The 23,499-nt window shown below is 37.9% G+C and overlaps 1 protein-coding gene across 1 annotated transcript in view; it reads left to right on the forward strand.

Annotated features, from left to right (window-relative positions):
- Positions 1 to 23,499, forward strand: part of DEPDC1B (DEP domain containing 1B) — an 81,496-nt gene that overhangs the window by 48,762 nt on the left and 9,235 nt on the right. Inside the window, exons 7-9 of the mRNA XM_036101090.2 lie at positions 696 to 836; positions 20,460 to 20,626; positions 22,372 to 22,548. Of these exons, the coding sequence (XP_035956983.2) occupies positions 696 to 836; positions 20,460 to 20,626; positions 22,372 to 22,548 (485 nt within the window). The remainder of the gene's footprint in view (positions 1 to 695; positions 837 to 20,459; positions 20,627 to 22,371; positions 22,549 to 23,499) is intronic.

Raw genomic sequence — 23,499 nt, forward strand, 5'->3', positions numbered from 1 at the left:
GGGTATGGCCGGGACCACATTGTTCCAGGCTTCTTATAGTTACCCCAACTTTGGAATATGCTCTGCTTGAAACACTGTCTTTTGAAGGTTGGCTGGGGATCAGATAGAGAGTTTTATAGTCAGAATGAATTATAGGACACAATGTAAAATCTCCTTTTTTGAATATCTTTAAGAAAAAGAGTGTAAGTTTTAATTAGTCTGAAGTAGTTTAGTTCGAGGTAGAATTTGATTAACTCAGCTCTGACTCTAGGATTTCATAATGTAGCAATGACAAAATAATGAAAAGCTTTGCAAATTGCTTTCTAACTTGTCTGTTACATATGTGAGCTAATTGTCATCTTGGTCAACTGTGTCAAGACTAGGAAAACATTGAATATTTCACAGAAAATAATCATTGTCTACATTTAACAAAAATGCCTTTCAGAAGGATGTAAAAGAAAGAGTGGGTTTCTTTTAAAATGCAAGTAAGCCAGTGATTTTTCCTCATTGTTTTTTAATAGATTTTGATTTAGACATAAAGAATATTTGTGTAAGCAAATGTATAATGTCAATTTATATAATGTCAATTTTCCCCATGAAAACTTACCTGATCTTGATATCTGTACACACCATACATATACATAGAGACTAATCCTTAGACATGATCGTCCCATTAATGTTTTTTTTTTCTCTCTCTCTCTTTTTTTTTTTAACAGGGCCTAATTGTTCAGATTTGAAGCAGCCTATGTATTTAGGATTTGAAAAAGATGTCTTTAAAACTATAGCAGATTACTATGGTCACTTGAAAGAGCCTCTACTTACATTTCATCTTTTTGATGCCTTTGTCAGTGTATTAGGTAAGTTGGGATATAATGAGCACATGTCTGTGTTATTGACATTGAATCATTTCATTTTCTACTGTCTTGAGACTTCCATTAGTCAAACCTCCATAGCATATTTGTTTTTGTTTTAAAGATTTTATTTATTTATTTGAGAGAGAGAGAGACAGAAAGCACAAGAGAGAGAGCAAGCATGAGTGGGGGGAGGGGCAGAGGGAGAAGCAGGCTCTTTGCTGAGGTGGGAGCCTGATGATGATGATGATGATGACAACGAGGGATGGACGGACATGGAGCTCAATCCCTGGACCCTGGGATCATGACCTGAGCTGAAGGCAGATGCTTAACCGACTGAGCCACCTAGGCGCCCCTCCATGGCATTTTTGAAATAAAAACTGGTGAGGTGCTTGCCTGGTTTCAGTCCTGCTCTATGAAGGAGGAAAAGAAAATGGTTAAGCTCTGTAGGAAACTCAAAGCAAGGACCAATAGTTTTTACTTCTTAAGAAAGAGTAATATACTGTGTGTCATTTTTGCACAAAAAAGTACAACTTCTGTGGTAGAGAAAAATGTAAATTTGACATTTACTGTTCAGAGTAAATCTACTCTGGATATGCCTTTCATGAACAGTCAAGTATGGGAGATGTATTTTCATTTAGAAATCTAATTTCTTTTTTTTTTTCATAGAAGGAACAGGTTTTTGTAGGACTATTTATTTTGACATGACAAATAAGTATAGTAACTTTATCATTCTCTGAAACTTGTTCCTATTCTTCACATAGATCTATACTTTAGAATTTAGTGTCAAAAAAGCACGGTAGAAAGGAAAAACTATCCACGTTATTGCTAGGTCTTTTTTATATTGTTCCTTTCTTCTTGGATATCAGATTATCCTGTTGCTATTGTGATTGTTCAATAAATATTTTTGCTTTATTGTCAAAATGTTTGCTTTAATGACCGAATCATTGTGTTGGTATCATGCTCTGTTATGTAAATTTGTGGGAACTTGCATACTCTTGTTCCTGAGTCCTGTGGGCTTTAACCATCTTTCCCTTCCTTTCTCCTCCTTTTCTCCTCATCTTACTTTCTTCTTAGAAAGAATGGATGCTGTCATAGTATCCTCACAAAATAAAGTATCAGCAATATTTGAATAATTTACCTGATCTTATAGTACAGCACTTTAAATTTTAAGATTCTGTAGGTTTTTTGATAATAAGAAACAAAACACAACTACTGTAAATCATGTGCATAAGAATGAGTGTGTTTTTAGAGAGATTAATATTGGGAACAGATGAAAGGATTAGGCCTGTTACTGGGGCTTGAGACCACTGGGTCATCTTGGTATTTTGTGTTCAACCAAAGAGGATCGAGGGCTTCTGTCCTTTGGAACGTCATACCTAATGATGAATACTTGCTGCTGTTTAATATAAATATGGACTCATTGAGCCGATTCTCATTTTAGCCACTTACTGCCATTGTGCCCCTGGTAAAATAAGAATTCTAAAGATTTTATTTTTTAAATTTATTTGTTTTAGAGACAGAGCCAGAGGGAGTGCGAGTAGGGGGAGGGACAGAGGGGGAGGGAGAGAGAGAGAGAGAGAGTCTTAAGAAGACTGTGCTGAGCTCAGAGCCCGATGTGGGGCTCAATTGCACAACCCTGAGATCATGACCTGAGCTGAAATCAAGAGTTGGACACTTAACCAACTGAGCCACCCAGGTGCCCCTAAAGACTGGATTAAAAATTACTTCTTAGGTTTTCTTCTCATTTTCCATTTTCATCATGTTCTGTGGTAAAAATGATCTGGTTTGGAAACACAAGTACTTGGAACTTTTTTTTAGAAAACAAATTCCTATTTGAATCAGCTGTGTTTATGACATCACTGGTCTTTTCTACCACAATTGTCCATTTTGATCTCAGCTAGGAATTAAAGCTGATTATTTCCAAATTGATGTCAGAATCAGCCACCCTCTAAAATATTACTTACACAGGGTTTAGTGTGGAGAAAGATAGACAGAATGGAGAATTTATGGCAGTTAGGTATTAGTAAGAATAATGTGTGCGGATAGTCAAAATTTATTAACCTTCCCTGATCAGTCCTTCTCAAGTGAACATGTTTACTCTCCATTGAAAACCATTATTTTTAGATCCTATGTAGTAAAAGAAGAAATAGAAACGTTCTATTTCTCTTCTAGATTATCATAATTTGATCATTATATGATTAACAAAAATCATCTAGTATAGCAATCCTGTTAAAGTCTGTGGTAAAAGGTAATATGTATAGATATGTACAAGACAGACACATAGGTTGAATCTCTGTGGGGTTGACTCAGTTCTTAAAACCTTTTGACTTACTTGGATTGCAGTAGGATGCCACCAGATAAGTAAGTAATAAGTAGATAATCAGTCTACTTTGTGTAGAAGCTAAAAATTCTACAGCATTTTCAGTGGAAATGATTTTCAGTTTAATTAATGAATTTTTTGAGGTTTATTCCTTTACTTCTAGAATGAGATAAGCCAGCAAAACCTGTGACCTTGAGAGCCATTAGTCACTGATAGTGACGCAAAACATCTAAGAGTTCTTAAAGAAAAAAATATATTTTTGAACTTACTCTTCACTTACAGTAGAAAAAAATAATTTGGGTCAGCAGTCTGACCTAACAACATGACTGTGTATAGTAACTCATCTTCATTCCCAGAATGGCAGTTTCTTATTAAGACCAGAATTTGGCTGACTCTTAAATGGGGTGAATGAGATGGTCTGGCATCTTTCACTCACACTCTGCATGTACCCTAGAACCCAGTGAGCTGGGTAGCTTGCCATAATTTGTCATATCAAGGAAAAAGGGAGACACAAAGGAAGCACAGAAGGGCAGGGGATCGTGTTTGGACAGTTGGGTGACTTGTGGGTTGTATAATGTTATAATCTAAGTTCCCACACTAGTGATCTCTGGGCCAAATCTGACTGATAGATACATCTGGTTTGACCTCTGTGTTTTAAAAAGAAAATGTAATTAATTGACAAACTTGAGAAACAGGAAACTCACATAAGAATTTGTGACTCTGTGAAGAGAAAAACTGGCATATCTGGCAGTTCTGGGCTTGAATTTTCCTGGGCACAGACTGCTGCGTCTCTCTAGCTACAGCCACCACTAGAAGGAGCAAGTGTCCCAGAGACGTGATCTCCAGGATGCTTCCCACTGCTTCTCAGACGCTCAAGCCCAGTTCACTTGACTCCCTTTGCTCATTTATTCCTTTTGTCTGCTCCTTCAGGCAGTTGAGCTTCTGGCTCCTGGTTTATTTGCTAGGCAGCTGGGAAACTGAGTAGCTCTTTGCTGCTCCCTACTTGCTAAATGTGAAGTTTAGAAAATGCCATTGAAATTCACTAGGTTGATTGTACACTGGATTATCCAACTAAGTAGTTGAGATCTTCTTCTAGGTTTTTTAACCTGGAAACATCTTATAAGGGTCGACTTTCCATTCTTTGGTTCTTTTTTCTAATGACTTCTTGGAGCCTTGTGCCATCTTTGCCTTATTACCTCTTGCTCTTATGTTCTGCAGGTTATCTCAGGGTCCTCATCCCACGGTAATTCTTTTTTTTTTTTTTTTTAAAGATTTTATTTATTTATTTGAGAGAGAATGAGAGACAGAGAGCATGAGAGGGAGGAGGGTCAGAGGGAGAAGCAGACTCCTTGCCGAGCAGGGAGCCCGATGCGGGACTTGATCCCGGGACTCCAGGATCATGACCTGAGCCGAAGGCAGTTGCTTAACCAACTGAGCCACCCAGGTGCCCCCCACGGTAATTCTTAAGGGAAAACAGTTCTTTTTTTCAGAGAGTGCCTAATTGGTGTGCTTGTCCAGATAGAGGGTTCTTGCCCATGTTAGTCCAAAGTTCTTGCTGGTGGTGCTCTCTGATCTCAGAGCCCAGGGTTTATGGCTGGAGCTTTTGAAGATGTAGATGGGCCAAGATAAGGATGTTGAATCACCTCCAAATAAAATGATTACTGTTATATCAAGATTGTCGGAGTAAAGTGGGGTTAGGTACTCCTTAATGATGGAAATTTAGGGAAATGCCTAGATATTCCTTGGCTATAACAGAATACCTAAGCTATTTATAAATATACTAGTAATCACTAGGATAACTGAAAAAACTTTTAGGAAAAAAATGAAGACCTTTCTCATACCGTTCATCAGGATAAATTTCAGCTGAATTGAGAATTAAATGTAAAAAATGCAAATCTAAAATACAGTTGATATTTATCTGATGTTGGGTGGGTGAAAGACTTTCTCAGCATGAAAGCAAAAGAAGTCATAAAAATGCTATAGCTGTTTGGGACTCTTCGTGTAGGAAAGGACATCATCTTGTACGTGGGTGAATCTGTGCCTACTTTTAAGCAATTCACAAACGCGACTTGTTGGCCTTTCTCTTCAAAGCCTCTGGAGAAATAGTTCCTCTTGCTGTGTCTTTCTTTAGGCAGGGAGTCCTTGCCAATTTCTCTATAGTCTGAATTCTTTTTGCCTTAGTATAAACCTTTTACTTTTTATACCTCTTCTCAGTGAAAATGAAACTGACTTTTTTTTTTTTTTTAATTCCTTTGATTGCTTGAAAACTACAGTGAACCTTCTTGAGTCTCTTATTCTCTGGCTGAACAGACATGGTCTCACTGGCCTTTCAGGGAAATCTGGGCCCTCTCAAAAGTCTTCATATTTCACTTCTTATTTGAAGCTTCCACAAGGGATAGCTTGTTGATAACATTGCATATGTTAGTGGAAACATCAGGTCTACTTTGCAAAGATAAAAATGTGTGTTTGGGATGATTTGAGAATAGAAATCTGATGTAACCACTGGAGAATGGGAAGGACAGTGACAAAGGTAGGGGTTCCACAAGGCACCAACAACTCTGAACCTGCCATGTGGTCTTCATGGCTGAGGTGTCACCTAATATCTAATAATATAGAACATTATTTTAATTGTATTTACTTGTATCATAAGGAATAGTTGGGTTTCTTTGAGTATTTGATTATTTATTCATTGTCCTCCATCAATCCAGCTAAATAATGATGTGTTTCCCTGATGGAAAAAAGTCTCACAGGTGGATTATGTAAGTTATTTGGTGGATTGTTTATTATGTTTTCATTATTTTATTCTTGTGTCACCAATGGAAACATCACCAAACTCCAGTAACTTGGTTTGTTGACCTAAGTGTCAAAAAACAGGGCCTTTCTAGGCCTTGGTTTTCTCATTGAAAAATGGCAGTAATGCCTGTCATGCTTCTAGATATGAAAACAGGAAACTTAAACAATGGGTTACACTTACTTTCCTACTAAGTTTCATTCTTTTGTTTCAAAAAATATAAAAAATTGGAATAATGTATAAATTAAGATAGGGTAATCATATGTTGCTATCTGACCATATCTTCTCTCAAATGATAGCAAGATTTTTTTTTAATGTGAAACTATTTGTGATAGATCTTTATAATCTGTAATTGGGATAAGCACTAGTATATCATTCTGAAATGCAAGAAACAAGTTACCTCTGAGCTGCAGAATGTCCTTGTCATTTTCTCGAAACGGAAGACTCAGTATTTTTATGATGATATTGAGATTATAGAAATAACGAAAGATGGAAAGTTATTCTATTAGCTTTTGTTGAGCAAAATGAAATAATCCAAAGAATAAAATAGTTACCACATTGAAACTCTTTGGTTATAAAATGAGGAGAGAATCCTGATGTCCTTCAGAAGTTCTTAAAACCTATACCCCCCCACGAATCTAAAAAAAACACAAGAAGCTCTTTAAAATCAGTAATAGTTTATGATCTTGAAGAATCCAAAAGTACTTGTTGAAGATGTGTTTGAGTTCAACAGTAGACTGTCATGTGTAATTTATTTTTTATTTTTTTTAAAGATTTTATTTATTTATTTGACACAGAGAGAGAGAGAGGGAGAGCACAGGCAGGGGGAGTGGGAGAGAGAAGCAGGCTCCCCGCTGAGCAGGGAGCCTGATGTGGGGCTTGATGTGGGGCTTCATTCCAAGACCCTGGGATCATGACCTGAGCCGAAGGCAGATGCTTCACTGTCTGAGCCACTCAGGAGTCCAAAGAGTCCTTCTTTGTTGTCATGTGTAATTTAAAGCTAAGTTCTCTCGCAGTCATTTTTTCTGAGTTCTGTAAGGTGCTTTTGTCAGTAAGCTTTTATTGAAAGAAAAAAAAGATTAAGTAATGGTCAGCAACGAGAAAGAAGTTGGGAAACAGAAACAGAGAAGTCAGGTTAAACTATTTTTGAGAATTTAAATATTCCTACATGTGTTTGAACTGAGGAAAGCATTATGTAGCACTCCAAGATTCAAAAGCAGATCTAGAAGTGAGTCCTGCTTTGACATTTGAACAGATTGAAAAATAACATCCTTGGCACTGGATGCCAAGGACTGAAGTATTAAAGCACATCAAACCTCAGCCTTTTCCCCATACACCTTCCCTTTGATCATATTCATACCACTTCATGGGTCACCCATGTGCTAAGGATTTTCACTCCTTACCTTCATCCCGGATATGTCTGCTGCACTCAGACCAGAATTTCTGTCTGGCTCTGGCCGTGTGTTCCTGGATGTTTGTTCTGTAAGAGCCTCGGTTCAAACTCAGTAGTTTGTGAGCCACTGTTTCAGAAATTGTGTGTTGGATGTGAATTCTATGTCGTAGAACAGCATTAAACCAATAGTGCACAAATATCAGAGTACATTGTATATAGTAAGAGTAGGTATTTTAATACATTTTTTTGTTTTAGCTACATACCTATGTGTTTGCACATATATTGTGATGTAACATATGTTTTTTAATTTTAGTTGTAAAAAATTTTTGAAGAAACCTGCTCTAAATTTCATCTCTAACTACATAGTATGATGATTATGAGGATTTAATGAATGAGAAGATCTCTCAGAAAGTGTAATATTGCTCAAATATTACTAATAATCATAGTTCATTGTGAAAAATGCATATACTCCACATGGTTTGTCCTTTACACTTGGATTTAAAAAAAAACTTTTTACCTATGGATCATATCTTTTAGAGTTACATTCAGTTTTTCATTCCTTTATGTGGTGGAATTAGCATTTTAAAGTGGTTTGGAAGTTTCTTCAGGGATACACTACATTGTATTTTTACTTCATGAGAGAGAAACGAGGAGTGATTATTACCTGGCTTTCATTTTGAACTCTCAAGGAAATGGTTTTATGGGCCCTATTTGGTATAAAAAAGCTAGTTTCAGATTTCACTATGTTGAGAAATTCTCTATTCTTTATACTGTCTAATCCTTGTCCCCAGTTGAAGAATGCACAGTGGTATTTAATCCACTATCTGCATGTTCAATATTTGTGCATATTCTTTGAGCCAACCTTTCGTCTTGTAGGAATTTATCCTTAGGAAATAATTGGCACATGGACAAAGCAGGTCACACAGCATGGTATTTAGGTGTGCAGGCCCCTAGTGTGTGCAGGCTCACGTCGCACTCTGCCACCAAGTAGCTGTGTGACTTGGGTAAGTGATCTCATCTCTGTAAGCCTCATTTTCTTTTCTATAAATGGGAATAATGATAGTTATCTCCCTTCCAGAGTTGTAAGGATTAAGTGAGACAATATTTGGGGTTTAGAACACTGTTCAGTACATAATAAAATGCTTATTAATAAATGTTAACTATTTTCTTCATCATAGAAATTAGTTTTATTATTATAAATGTTAGCTGCTATTATTCTAATTTTTTAATCAGTTCTAATTTTTAATGGTGGAAAGATAAACTCCAAAACCACTATCAAACTTTTAAAATTCTTTTCTGTAATGGAAGATCTTCTACTCAAGTTTTAGAGTATTTTGTGAAATTCATATGCTTTTACATGTAGTAGAACTATTTGCTGCTATCAAGATTAATGGCATGGAAGTGCTGCAAATCGCTACATTGTACAAAGATTTTATTTTATTTTTAATCTATTCTTCTATTTTTATTTGGCATGTATAATGATGTGATAAACGGAGGCACAGTTAAATGTTTTTGGGACCAAATTCTTGCCCTTGTCTATAGTATCTATGTTTCTAATACTAAGGGAAATCTAGGATTATGACTTTTTATGCTATTGCCTTTTTAAACATTCAAAAATATTTATAAAGTATTCCCCTGCCAGTTTCCTAATTTTCTACCAATTACTATTTTTGTGAGTACAAGTTGTAACTTTGATGTGGTTGAGAAATGCTATTAGTTTATGTCTGCTTTATTTCCTAGGTTCAATGTCTTTTTTTAAAATATAGGTTTACTTAATGACTACTAGGGCTTTAAGGCTTTTTCCCCAGGTTCCAGAAGATTTTGCCAATTAGATTACTTATGATATAACACAATGATGCTAGGTGGCTGCCAGATAAACTTTTTAAACATAATCCAAAATTAAAACTTTTTTATTTAGGACTTATATAGCTGCCAAGAAAAATATGTCTGTGAGTGTTAATAAAGTATATGGAGTATGGTATTAATTCAAGAGTGTAATGTTTTAATTAACAAATGATAATTGCTGACCATTCAATTTTAATACTAAATTAAAATCAAGAAGAATTTATTGAAAGGGTGTTAGTAATTATGTGTTCATATTTATGTGTGTAAAGGAAGAAGAGCATATAGATGTGAATCCCAGCTGTATTCCTGGGGCAAGTCTTAACTACTTTGGCACAGACATTTTATTGAATAGTTTGGCATTTTTAAAAAATGTTGAACTTCAGTTGCGATGTGAGTTAGTATGTGCACTCTTAGGTCTATACCAGTTGACAACATATGTCACCAGCAACTAAATGTTCATAGCAACATTATTCATAATAACCAAAAAGTGGAAGTAACAGAAATGTCCATCAAATGATGAACGAAAAAAAGGTAGTATATCCATACAATGGAATGTTTTGTAACTATCAAAAGGAATGAAGTGCTGTTACATACTATAACGTGGTTGAACCTTGAAAACATTATTCTAAGTGAAAGAAGCCAGACACAAAATGTATGCTTCCATTTATATGAAATGTTCAGAACAGGCAAATCTCTGACAGTGATTAGTGTTTTCCAGGGGCTGAGGGGAAGAGAAAATGGGGAGTGACTGCTAATTTGTATGGGGATTTCTTTTTGAAGTGACAGAAATATTCTGGAATTAGATAGTGGTGATGGGCATAACTAAATATACTAAAAATTGCTGAATTGTACACTTAAAAAAAGGTAATCTCATAACAAAAAATCAAAGAAAAAGAACCAAATTGGACTTTAGGAGTTAAAAAAGTTTAGTAGACAAAACATTCCTAGACGTCCACTTGCACTGATCCCATATACATACCCAAACTGGATTTTGCAGCCAGTAACAATGTGGCTCCAAAGGCAGGGCAAACAACCACTGGTCCTGCCACATCAGTCTCACGCATGATGTTGCCACCTGGTCCTTTAATGGATGTAACACTGTTTGTGGCTTTTTGCCAGATGTGGTCAAAATTGATACCTAAGTCTTCTAATAAAGGTGGCTCATCCTCAAAGTTGTTTCCATAGAATGGCCAATGTGTCGGAGTGTACGCTTGAGTTGGCTGGAAAATCGATGCTGTGATATGTCTGGTAGAAATCCGTGTTTATGTTATCCAAGTCTGACATTGCAAATGATCAAACGTGGTAGCAGCATCAGCAGCTCCAGCAAACACCCCCCGCAAAGCCCCCAAACACGGGGCTGAATTGGCCCTGTTGCTCCATGTCACAGGGTCAAAACAAAGCTGGGGCTTTTTAATTCTTGCAGTCTGATGTGTGTGAAAAGTAATCTTATTGCTGTTTATTTGTCATGTGGGTTTCTTCTTGGGTGAAATACTTTTTCTGTCCTTTATTCATTTTTTTCTTTTGGTTTTTCTTTTTTTTGGTCATTCTAAAAATCTATTTTAGATACTAATTCTTTATACCTTGTGCCTTACAAATATAATTTCCTAGTCTGTGGCTTCTCTTTTGGTTTTAATCAAAAGGTAGAAAACTTTTATGTTTTATTTTGGTCAAATTAATTTACTTGTGTGTCTTTAAGAAATCTTTCACAAAGAGATTCTGTAATTCTAAGATTTTTAAGTTTTGCTTTTTTCATGTTTAGGTCTCTACATTCTCTTGACTCATTTAATTTATTTTAAAATTGACAGTATTAAGATATAATTAACATAGATAACATAAAATTAACATGCACCCAATTTTTTTTGGAGATAGAGCGTGAGCGCACATGTGCATGCATGAGCCGGGGAGGGCAGGGGCCGGGGGGAGGGGCAGGGGGAGAGGGAGAGAGAGAGTCTCATGCAGGCTCTACACTCAGCATGGAGTCTGATACCCAGGCTCGATCTCATGACCCTGAGATCACGACCTGAGCCGAAACCAAGAGTCAGAAGCTTAACCTACTGAGCTACCCAGGTGAAAATATGCACCCATTTTAAGTACAGTTCAGTGAGTTTTGGTGAATGTATATTAGTGTAATTAATGTTACAATTAAGATATCAGACCATTTCCATTACTCCTGAAGCTTCTCTCTCTTTTTTTCACTCCTGCAGTTTCTCTTGTGCTCTCTTTTAGTCAGTACCCAACCCCATCACTGGCACCAGAAAACCAGAAATAGAATCTTTCTATCTTATAGATTAGGTTTTCTTTTTTTTTTTTAAACATTTTAAAAAAAATTTTTTTTTTATTTATTTGACAGAGAGAGTGAGAGAGCACAAGCAGGGGGAGCAGGAGAAGGAGAGGGAGAAGCAGGCCCCCCGCTGAGCAGGGAGCCCGATGCGGGACTCAATCCCCGGACCCTGGGATCATGACCCGAGCTGAAGGCAGACGCTCAACCATCTGAGCCACCCGGGGGCCCCAGATTAGGTTTTCTTTTTAAGAGTTTCATACAAGTGGAATTATACAGTATGTACTTTCTATCTGGCTTCTTTTGCTCAACACAGTATTTTTGAGATTTCATTCATGTTGCAGGTACAGGTAGTTGTTACATTGTTTTGCTGAGTATTCTATTGCATGGATATAGTACAAACCACAATTGTCTATTCACTTGTTGAGGAACATGTGGATTGTATCCAGTCTTGAGCTACTATGAATAAGGGTCTAGGAGCATACATCTTAACTTCTTTTGTGGAAATAGCCAGGAGTGGAATTGTTGAGTCACATGATAAGTGTATGTTGACTTTCATTATGAAACTGACAAGCTGTTTTCCAAAATAGTTGTGTCATTTTACATTCCCATCAGTGATGCATGAGAGTTTCCGTAGCTCTACATCCTTGTTAACATTTGACACAGTCAGTCTTTTGTTTTAGCTCACCTAGTGGGTATGTGGTGGTATATTTTTGTAGTTTTTAGCTGCATTTTTCTGATGGCTAGTAATGTTAAGCTTGTTTTTGTTTGCCCAGTGGCTTCTGTATCTTCTTTTGTGAAGTGTCTGTTGAAATATTCTGGTTTTTATTGGCTTGTTTGTTCTCTTATTATTGAGTTGTAAGAGTTATTTGCATATTCAGCATGTAAGTTCTTTGTTAGATTATGTGTTATAAATATTTTCTCCCAGATTGTGGTTTTCTTTTTCCTTTTCTTAACAATGTCTTTGAAAAAGCAGAAGCTTTTCATTTTGATGAAGTCCATTTTATCATTTTCTTTTATGGTTTGTGCTTTTTTGTCTCAAGAAATCTTTGCCTACATTTAAATATTATATTGCTTCACATATAATGTTACCACCTTACCATAATATCTTTTTATATTCTCTCTCCTGCCCTTTGTGATATTGCTGTCATACATTTTTGTCTAACATGTATTTTATAGCATCTCTTGTAAACCATACTGTATGTTATTTTTTCTTTAGACAGGTAATTTTCTTTTAAAGAAAATAAGGAATAAAAAATAAGTTTTATTTATTCATATATTAATCTTTTCTGGTAATCTTCATTATTTATGCAGATCCAGGTTTCCATCTGGTATCACTTTCTGCTTGAAAAATGTCCTTGGACTTTTTTTGTGGTATAGGTCTCTTGGCAGCAGATTCTCTCAGGTTTTTTTGGTGGGGGAGGGGATTCTGAAAAGTCTTTGTTCAGACTTAGTTCTGAAAAGTATTTTCAATGGATATAGAATTCTAAGTTAACGATTTTCTTCTTTCAGCACTTTGAAGATGTCTTCTGGCTTGAATATTTGAAGATGTCTTCTGGCTTGAATCATTTCTGATGAAAAGTCTGTGGTCATTACTTATTTTTGTTCCACTGTTTATAATGTATCTTTTTTCCTCAGACTGCTTTTGAGAATTTCTTTATCACTGATTTTTAGGAATTTAATTATAATATGCATCTAACAGGTTTCTGTGTTTATTGCCCTTTGATTCAGTGAATTTCTTTCCTCTCTTTACACCAAATTTGGAAAGTTTTTAGCCATTATTTCTTCAATTATTTTTTCTGTGACTCCTTCCACTTTTCTAATGACACACATTTTAGGTCACGATACTTTCCCTCAGGTTGCTGCAGCTCTTTTCATTTCTTTCCCCTACTTTTTGTCTTCTTTGCTTCTGTTTTGGCTAGTTCATTCTACTGTCTCTTTAAGTCTTCTTTGTTCTCTTTTGAAGTGTTAGTGTGCTGTGGTTCCCTTCTAGTGAGTATTTCTTTTGAGGATTAATATTTTTCATCTCTAGAAGTTCCATTTGGTTCTCTCTTATATCTTCCATTTCTCTCCTTCCTGTATTCATATATTTTTAAAAATAGGAGAACATAGAATACCGTTTGTAACATACTTTTCTCTAAATCTTTCCTCTCTCTCATTTCTGGGGCTATTTTTATGATTTTCTACTGATTTTTTTTCTCCTAATGGGTCACATTTTTCTGCTTCTTGGCTTGTCTAGTAATTTTGATTGAACAAAATTTTTTTCATTGTTGAGTGTCTGAATTTTGTTGTCTTCCTTTGAAGATGGTGAGCTTTGTTCTGTTAGGCAGTTAATGTAACTGAATTTGATTCATTTGTGTCTTATTTTTAAAGCTATTTTTAGGGCCCGACTAGGCTAACCTTTCCTGAAGGGGAGTTTGGTCCTACTGTTGAAGCCTAACCCTGCTGGGCTTTCTGTGGAATGCCTTCTGTCAGCAGCAGGATTGTCTATTTTGTGAGCTCTGGGAAGCGTTCAGCTCAAAGCTCATGGGTTGTTTTTTGTATGACCTCACAGAGCTTCGTCTTAATCATGTATGTGCATTTCGGTATTCATCAGAGTCTCAGGGACTTTCTCTGCAGCTTTATGGAACCCTTTTCCTGTTTAGCTCCCTGCAGATGGAACTCTGCTTTACAAGGTGCAGCCGACCGGGCCTCCAGGAACTCCGGTCTGTCTCTTCCCTCTACTTGAGATCTTGTCTCTGATCCATGTTTGGAATGTGACGCTAGGCAGAATGTCGGGGAAATTGTACAGCTCATTTGTTTTGTTCCCTTTTCTCAGGGATTGTGATACTGCTTTTTGTCCCATGTATAGAAACAGTTATTGCATAAAATTTGTCCAGTTTTCTAGTTGTTTGTGGAGGGAGGGTTAGTCTGGTCCTTGCTATTCCATCTTGATTGGAGTCAGAATTTCCTGTATTTTTAATAAGGCAAGACATTGTCATTTCATTTTTTTTCCTGCCATACAGTTATCAGATTCTTCCAAACACCGCTTTGGAACAGACCATTCTTTCCTCACTGATTTGTGATGACATTTCTGTGATATATTGGATTCCCATGCATACTTAGGCCTCTTTCTAGACTTTCAGCTTTGCCCTGTTGGTCTTTTGTGTATTCTTAAGGTAGCATCGAACTACAGCTTTGGGACAAATCTTGCTTTCATGTCAGGTGAGTCCCTACTCCTAATTCTTGCATTTTATGGACATTGGATAACTCCTTTTATCTTTTTATCTATTTGAATTATTTGATTGGAGTACAAACTTTTTACCTATTTAAATGAACTTTTTATTTATTTGAATTATTTGATTGGAGTAAGAAATGAAAGCAGGTCAGCTGTTGTAGTTTATCCTTGAAATCCTGTGTTCAGCCACACAGTTGCTATGTCAGTTATATCTATATCAGATGAAATGCTATTAAAATGTAAGCCTTTTGCCTAAAGAACAACTTTCACCTAGGTTTTAAGACAGTAGCATTGTACATTATACATTAATAGGCAATTCTAGCAAAGACTTCTATAATCTTTAGGTAAACAAGGGGCCAACTATCAAATGGCTGTCAAATGTTGTGATAGATTGTTCTCTCATTAATGGCAACAAAGGCATTCACATTCTTTCTGCTAAAAAGTCAAGAAAAATTTAATAAAAGTTGTTACAGGACCTTCTAACATTACCAGACATTATTCTTTGTACCTAATCATAATGTGGACATGAGATTTTTTCCCCAGTGACCCAAAGAGTCATCATTGTGAGGGTCTTTCTGAGTTCCGCATCGTGCACTTGTATATGTGGATGAGTTTACATATGTTTATATATTTTTTCCAGCCTATGTAATATGGTTATGCAACGTTTGAGGCAGTTAGGCTTGAGGAGGGCATTCTTAGATGATTTGTTACTCAGTAATACAGCTATGTTGAGGCGTTGTGGAATTTTACTTATTCTCTCATTATAGAGGCCCGGAGCCAAATTCACATCTGTGTACTACTGTTCAATACATTTCTTTCTTTTTTTTTTAAGATTTTATTTATTCATTTGAGAGAGAGAGAGACAGAGAGAACACAAGCAGGAGTAGAGACAGAGGGAGACGGAACACTAGGGGGAGAGGGAGAAGGAGGCTTCCCACCGAGCAGGGAGCCTGATGCGGGGCTTGATCCCAGGACCCCGGGACCCGGGACCGTGACCTGAGCCGAAGGCAGACGCTTAACGACTGAGCCACCCAGGTGCCCCTGTACAATACATTTCTTAACTGGCTTTTAAAGAAAATCTAGCTAGAGTTGCATCTGATTTGCGTCACATTTTCTACCCTGGTATTTGAATGCTTTGGCTCGGTAGTAGTAATGGTAGTAGCTGCAGAAGCCGACATCAATGCTCTGAAAACTTTCAGTTCACCTAGGCTTCCCTTTATCGTCCATGGGCCCCCATCATAGTACGATGATTAGGTTGTAACTGTCCACAACAATTTACTGCTGGATGAATGGGGATTCATGAAGGTTAAGTGACTTGTCCAAGCAGCGGGAACTGGGACTGAAGCCAGATATTCTAGCTCCGTTCCTAGCAAGGGATAGGTCATTGTCATTCCTTCATTCCTATGTTCATTCATTCATTCACTCATACGTTCACCAAAGAAAATATTTATAAAGCTCCTATGATCTACCAGGTGCTCTTTTACCTGTTGGAGGTATATCAATAAACAAAACTGACAAGAATCCCTGCCCACGTGGAGCTTACATTTCAGGAGATAGAGGGGAGACCATGGTAGATGACAAAAAAGTAAGTTCCGTAGTATATTGGGAGGTGATAATGTATAGTTAGAAAAAAATAGAGCAGGTGGGGGAATTGGGAGTACCAGTTTTTATATACTTTGGGAGGCAGAAACAAATTAATTTTTCTACTTTTATCCGATATATCAAAATGACAGATTTTGTTCTAAACCTTTCAACGTATATTGCTTGGAACAATGTTCTGCTCCTTGCCCCCCTCCCCACGACCCCAAGAAGCAGTGCTGTGAAGGATGGCTAAATCACAAGATCAGCTTACAGAATATATTCAATTCATTATGTATTTTAGCTGTAGTTAAAATCTAATGGTATTGTCGGCCTAACCAGTCCCTACAGTGGTTTTTTTTCTTCCTCTGGTAAAATGCATTCCAGGCTCCAGGGGTGGGGGTGTCAGGAGCCTCATCATATCATGTGACTCTTCAAGCTTTGGATTAAGCAACTCTCCATCCTTCTACTTTGTCCAGTATTGTGCAGCAGGGGCTTCCCTCATTCAAGCTCTTGATGGTGCCTCCTCCATTGCCAGAGACTAGGCCATTGTTTTGGGAGGTGATGGATTTAAGGGAGGAAGGGATCAGTAGCCTAGGTTCTCTTCTTACAGGAGGTAGGAAATTGACGATTGGAATGAATTGCAAGGGGGTGTCAGCTGGGATCAGTGGAGGAAAGGGGAGTCCCTGGTTTCACAGGGGGGCCAGTGAGTTACTGGGATGTTTGTGAGTCAGCGGTGGCCTTTCGTCTCCTAGGGTGTAGGTTTGTGTTGATAAATTCTGGAGATGGATTTACCTATGCTTTCTCACCTGATTTTCATAGAACCTGAAATCATGGCCAACTCCTCAGTTTGGCTTTTTCCATATAAGCAACTGGAAGTTGTTTTTTTTTATTTAAATATTTGATGGAAAAAAAAATATTTGATGGATGTAACTTTTATGTGTTAGTTTAACAGTATCCCAACAAAGAGAATTGAAAATTTAAAAACTTGATGATTATTTTATAACCCTGATGTTCCTTCTTACTACTTTATTTTTATACTGTTTATTATTGTGATTTTCTTCATAAATATTGTCCTGGAAATATTGTTGCATAGCTTCAAAATTTACCACTTTTTTTTTTTTTTAAGATTTTATTTATTTTATTTGAGAGAGAGAATGAGAGAGAGAGAGAGAGAGCACATGAGAGGGGGGAGGGTCAGAGGGAGAAGCAGACTCCCCGCCAAGCAGGGAGCCCGATGCGGGACTCGATCCCGGGACTCCAGGATCATGACCTGAGCCGAAGGCAGTCGCCTAACCAACTGAGCCACCCAGGCGCCCCGAAAATTTACCACTTTTAATAGCCATGTAATTCTGTATTCATGAATAGGTATTTGAATGTTTACCTGTTCCGCAGGTACTTTACCAGAAAATAGGGCTTGCCGAAAGAAATGCATTATGCTTTCAATTAGCTTGCTGCCTCTTTCATAAAACAATATATATACATGGAACATAATAAGATAAGGTGAAGTCTGACTGTCCAAAGGTGTTTATAATTTGGAAAAAGAAGGGATTTGTGGGCAAATGTGATAGGAAGCTTCATGGAAAATGTAGAAGGCTTTGTGGAGAAAGAGATCTAGAATTTAATTAGTTCTTGCTAGTTCCAGCGCTGCCGCTTCATCCAGACCATCATCACGCCCTCCTCCTTCCGTGTTACCCTGGCAATCTATTCTCTAGAGAGCTGCCAGAGTAACAGTAATTCAGGTTAAATGACTCCTCTGCCCAGAACCCTCCCATGGTTTCTCAGGTCACTCATAATAAAACCTGAAGTCTTTAACAATAGTCTACAAGGCTCTGCATGGTCTGGCTCATGCCTTCCACTGTAATGGCATTTCCAACTTGAATGCTCTTCAATACTCCTCTCTCTTCACACCGGCCTCACTGCTGTTCCTCACACACTCCAAACGGACTCCCTCGTCAAAATCTCCGTAATCACTCTTTCCTCTGCCTTGAAAATATGTCTCAGCTATTTCCCTGGCTTGCTCTCATTTCCTTCAGATCTCTGCTCAAATTTCACCTCCTTACAGAGAGACCTTTCCTGAAAAACCAGAAGTGTTTTTCTGAGCACATCCTGTCACTCCCCAGCTCCTTTCCTTTATTTCTCTCCATAACATTTTTTCCACCTGACATATTTATGTACCTCTTTGTTATTAGCTAATGGAAAGTAAGCTCCATGAGGTCAGGCAAGGATTTTGTTTTATTCCCCACTGTATGTCCTCTTCTAAAATAGTTCCTGGAATATAGGCAAGGCTTACTAAATATTCGTTGGATAAATAAATGAATTAAAAAATATCATAAACATTTTTTCTCTACATAGATTTGTTTATGTAGAATTGAAAGAAGGTCTAGTGATGATAATCAGCAGCAATATTTTCAGTGAACATCTAGGATTGAACTGGGTGTTTGTTTTAGAGTGCATCTTTTTTCTTTTTTTTTAGTTTCATGGGTAGAATTTAGTGATTTCATCTGTTGCATACAACACCCAGTGCTCATTCCGTCAAGTGCCCTCCTTAATGCCCATCACCCAGCTATCCCTTCCTCCCCCCCCCTCCCCTCCAGCAACCTTCAGTTTGTTTCCTATAGTTAAGAGTCTCTTACGGTTTGTCTCCCTCTCTGATTTTGTTTTGTTTTATTTTTCCCTCCCTTCCCCTATGCTCCTCTGTTTTGTTTCTTAAATTCCACATATTAGTGACATCATATGATAGTTGTCTTTCTCTGACTGACTCATTTCACTTAGCATAATACACTCTAGTTCTGTCCACGTTGTTGCAAATGGCAAGATTTCATTCTTTTGATGGCTGAGTAATAGTCCATTCTGTGTGTGTGTGTGTGTGTGTGTGTGTGTGTGTGTGTATCACATCTTTATCCATTCATCTGTCGATGGACATCTGTGCTCTTTCCATAGTTTGGCTATTGCGGACATTGCTGCTATAAATACTGGGGTGCATGTGCCCCTTCAAATCATTATGTTTGTATCCTTCGGATAAATACCTAGTTGAACTGGGTGTATTAAAGCTCCCCTCCTGCCTCCTTTTCCCTCCCATGCACATGCACTGCCTTCAGGATCAAACCCAAGCTCCTTAGTCGGGCATTCAAAGCCTTCCAAGGTCTCATCTGTGTTGACCTTTCCAGCTCCACTTCTCTGCCAAGCCCTCACCTTCACGGCTCATGCTGCAGTCCTAAGGAGTGGCTTATGATTCCCCTTATGTGCCCCTTGCAGATGTCTCTTGCAGCATCTCTCACATTTTGCTGCTTGTTTTTAATGGGTGTCTCCTCAGCGCATAAGCTCTTCAAAGTAGGGGACCTGGCATATTTTCATATTTCCAGGACTTGGCAGAGTTCCTGGCAGATCATAGATGGTCAGAAAATACTTACTGAATGCCAAAGATGGTTTTGCCTCCAAGACAAAGACTAGTGGGAACTTGAAGAGGTTGGATATGGACCAAATAAACTGATGAAAGCAGTTTCATCTCATTAGAGGGCTTGGATTGCGGGTGTGTCCAGGGACAAATGGGGTTGAAGAGAGCATAATATTAGAAAACTCATTTTTAGCACAGTATTAGAATACTCTAATTCTGTTGGAATACTCTATAGTTTGATGAGGAGAGAAGGCATATAACATGATTGAATCAGTACACTCAGCTAGAAAAAACAGCTTATATGAGAGGAAGGGTTAATTGACATGTGTTGTTTGGAAACAAGTGCAACCATCTGGCAGGGGTCTGACTGCAGACCTATCAGCCCTATTATTCAGCCTGTGAGAATCATGCCACATAGTGACCCTGCTCATCCTGCAGACGTAGTATGAGGGGGAGAATTCAGGGCAGTAGTGGTGCGTTCATGTCCTTGCTCATGACTGTGGAGGGTTAGGTTAGACTCAACCTGATCTCAGTTCAGTGGGAAAGAAGGCTGTGAAAATCAGGTTACATCTGGCAAGGGTGTGAGGGAGGGAAATGCCTGTATTTGTTTTATATGTTTGTCATCCCTGGTTGATGGTTGGTATTATCTGTGCTGATTCAGTGGATCTATAATCAGTTGGCCTGGCACAGTTGAATATGTGGACATGTTTTATATAATTTTAATAATATGTATTTTGAAAAATGTAAACATAATAGAGTCAAGGAGGCTGTTGGTTTTAAAAGATTAAAACCTTTTTTTCTAAATAGGTTTGTTACAGAAAGAGAAAATGGCTATTGAAGCATTTCAGATTTGCTGCCTCCTCCTGCCACCTGAAAATAGGAGAAAGTTACAGCTCTTGATGAGGATGATGGCAAGGATATGCCTAAATAAGGAGATGCCACCACTGTGTGATGGCTTTGGGACCCGAACACTGGTAGGTTGATCTCTAACATCTAACTTGACTTGAGTTTTTGGAATATAATTCACGTGAGTAAAGTTTACTAGCTTGGCAACCCAAGGAAGGCGCCAAGTCAGGCTTGCTCAAAGAGCCACGGCTTGGAAACCGCACAGGTGGGATTACACTTCCGGTATTGGTGTGTTAAAGAACATAATCGAAAGCGAAGAGTGAGTAGGGATAGAATCTGAGTATAGAGGTATCTGCGGTCTTCTGCCTACTGTCATCTTAAAGAGAAGGAAGGGTGGACAATACGCATAAGGGTTCTCTCAAGAAAAGGACATACTTTCCTCTAGGACAGGAAGGGATGCGAAGCATTTGTTACTCTAACAAGTAGGAGAGGGGAAGCACAGATAATGGGGTAAAGAGGAAAGAAGTAAAGAGGAAAGAGTTGGACTAGACAGCCTGGGGGGAGACAGAGAATTTGTTCTCTTGGGATATGATCTAAGAGTCTGTGAGTGAGGATATTTCTTAAGATATTTTCGATTTGGTTTAAAAACATACATGCTAGTTTTGAATTCTACTTTGTTGGTGTCAGCATGTTTTTATTTTAAAATAGGATTTATGTTTAGAATTTCTTCTACATGATTTCTTAATTTTCCTCAAAATTGGGGGTCTTGGAGCAAAATTGTTGCTTCATTGGTGAACCTTTCCATATCCTGGTGAACCACGGTATACCCCTGGGGGTCCTCTGGCCCTGTTTTAGAAGTGTGGAGTAAGAGTAGAGGATCACTCAGTGCCCAGTAGAGTGATTCTTGACCTTCCTTTTGGTTGAGTAGATGGGTAATGGGGCTAAGGGACCCTTCTGAAAAGCTGAAGAAAACTTTGCACCTATTCCCCAGAAGAATGCACACGTAAAATTTTGCATAGAATTTCAAGGCATTAAGTTTCCCCAGTGTCCATAGTCTCCAGGTAAAAAATGTCTGTGTCTCTGTACACATAAATGTGAGTGCAGGTAAGATATCATTTGCAGTATGTTGATGATGACATGAAGTCTAATTAAACAGAATTACATGATTTCATGCTTATAGGTTTTGAAATAAGATTGTCAGCAATAAAATTAGTAGGAAAAGGAAAAAAACTCCATCCAAATCATAGTTAATATGAATTCTATGGAAGCAGCTACATAAATATTTTTCATATTTCTGCTTATTGTAAAGTCTCATCACTTAATGCACTTGTTACAAAGTCTCATCGTTTTGTTCAAATGTGATTATCAAATATACACCCAAAATCCTAGAGAAAGTAATAGTTAACTAGGAAAAAGTGTAACAGCTGAAGCCCATAGATTGTGCTAGCAGATTTCTAAAAAATCAAAATGAAATAAGGATATTAGTAAACTGAATGGCTTTAAATTACTTTGAACTTAAAAGTGCTACATGATTCAAGTAATGGTGGTGATCATAATTTTCAGAATTTGCTTATATATATTTAAAACTGTCTGTAAAGGGGTGTGCTTTAAAAACTGCTCAGACAAGCATCTCTGCTGAGTCTCTGTGAGATGAGATGCACCTTCTGTTCCTGCTGGTTGTTAAGAAGATCAGCCCATTGAGACAACCAGGTGTGGCCAGGCACCAAATAGGATGTGTCCCCTGGGCTGTGGGCCATTTCTCACTGACTGGTCACCTTTGGTTTTTGCAGATTTATTGAATGCAGTATAGCATAGGAAAAAAAAAAACCCTCATCTGTGTTTATTTAAAAAACACCTCCTCCTCTTTTTTCAGATGGTTCAGACATTTTCCCGTTGCATCTTGTGTTCCAAGGATGAAGTAGATTTGGATGAGTTATTAGCTGCTAGGTTGGTGACATTTCTGATGGACAATTACCAAGAGATTCTGAAAGTCCCTTTGGCCTTGCAGACCTCCATAGAGGAGCGTGTGGCTCATCTACGAAGAGTCCAGGTAAAGGAAGGGATGTTAACAGTCCCTTAAAATTGCCAGCAGAAAGTTACGTAAACTTGCTAGGCTTCTTGGGATTTCTAGATGTGAAGGATTGAGTGAATAAATGTATACAAAATGCTTCCAACAGGGCTTGGTACATGGTAAGCACTATGTGTGTTTGGTAATTTTGAAAATTTATGGAATGCTCACCTGGTTTGGTTATGTCAGTCAGTGCTGCATACTTCTGATTGCAAATTCCTTCAACGATAACCTGCCTTTATTTTAGTTTCCAAATTTTAGTTTCCAAAGGAGTTAAAATGGGCCTTCCCTGCCCTATAAAACTGTTGTGAAGAGTAGAATACTCTACTATGAAACCCCTAGCTTAAATGTCTGACGTACAGCAGGTACTCTTTGAAAGGTAGCTATTGTTATTGTTGTTATTGTTATATTAAAATGATGCAAAAGAAATGTAATACGTGACTGTTACGTGGGCCCCAAAGCGGGGTGTGTATGTCAGCCTGAGGGAGCAGGCACTTGGTAAAGGCAGACAGGTCTACTTGGCTCCTGAATGAGCGGCCCTCTTTCTGCTTAAGCACTTTTTGATGTTCCATAATTAAGGCCCGGTGAACTGCTACCTCCTGAAGGATTGTGAAAGTCAATAACTCTTCATGTTTTCAGTGTGCAATTTAAAAATTAAAATAGGGGTACCTGGGTGGCTCTGTCGGTTGAGTGTTTGACTCTTAATTTCGGCTCAGGTCGTGATCTTAAGCTTGTGGGATTGAGCCCCCCTCCACCTCGAGCTCCGCGCTCAGCTGGGAGTCTGCTTCTCTCCTTCTCCCTCTCCTTCTGCCCCCCACCGCCACACTGTATGTGTGTGTGTGTGTCTAAAATAAATAAATCTTAAAAAATTATTAAAAATTAAAATAAAATAGTTTTGGTAATTATCAACTTTAAATATGTTGAAAGAATTGG

The sequence above is a fragment of the Halichoerus grypus genome, chromosome 2 (assembly GCF_964656455.1).
Source record: "Halichoerus grypus chromosome 2, mHalGry1.hap1.1, whole genome shotgun sequence".
Lineage (NCBI taxonomy): Eukaryota > Metazoa > Chordata > Mammalia > Carnivora > Phocidae > Halichoerus > Halichoerus grypus.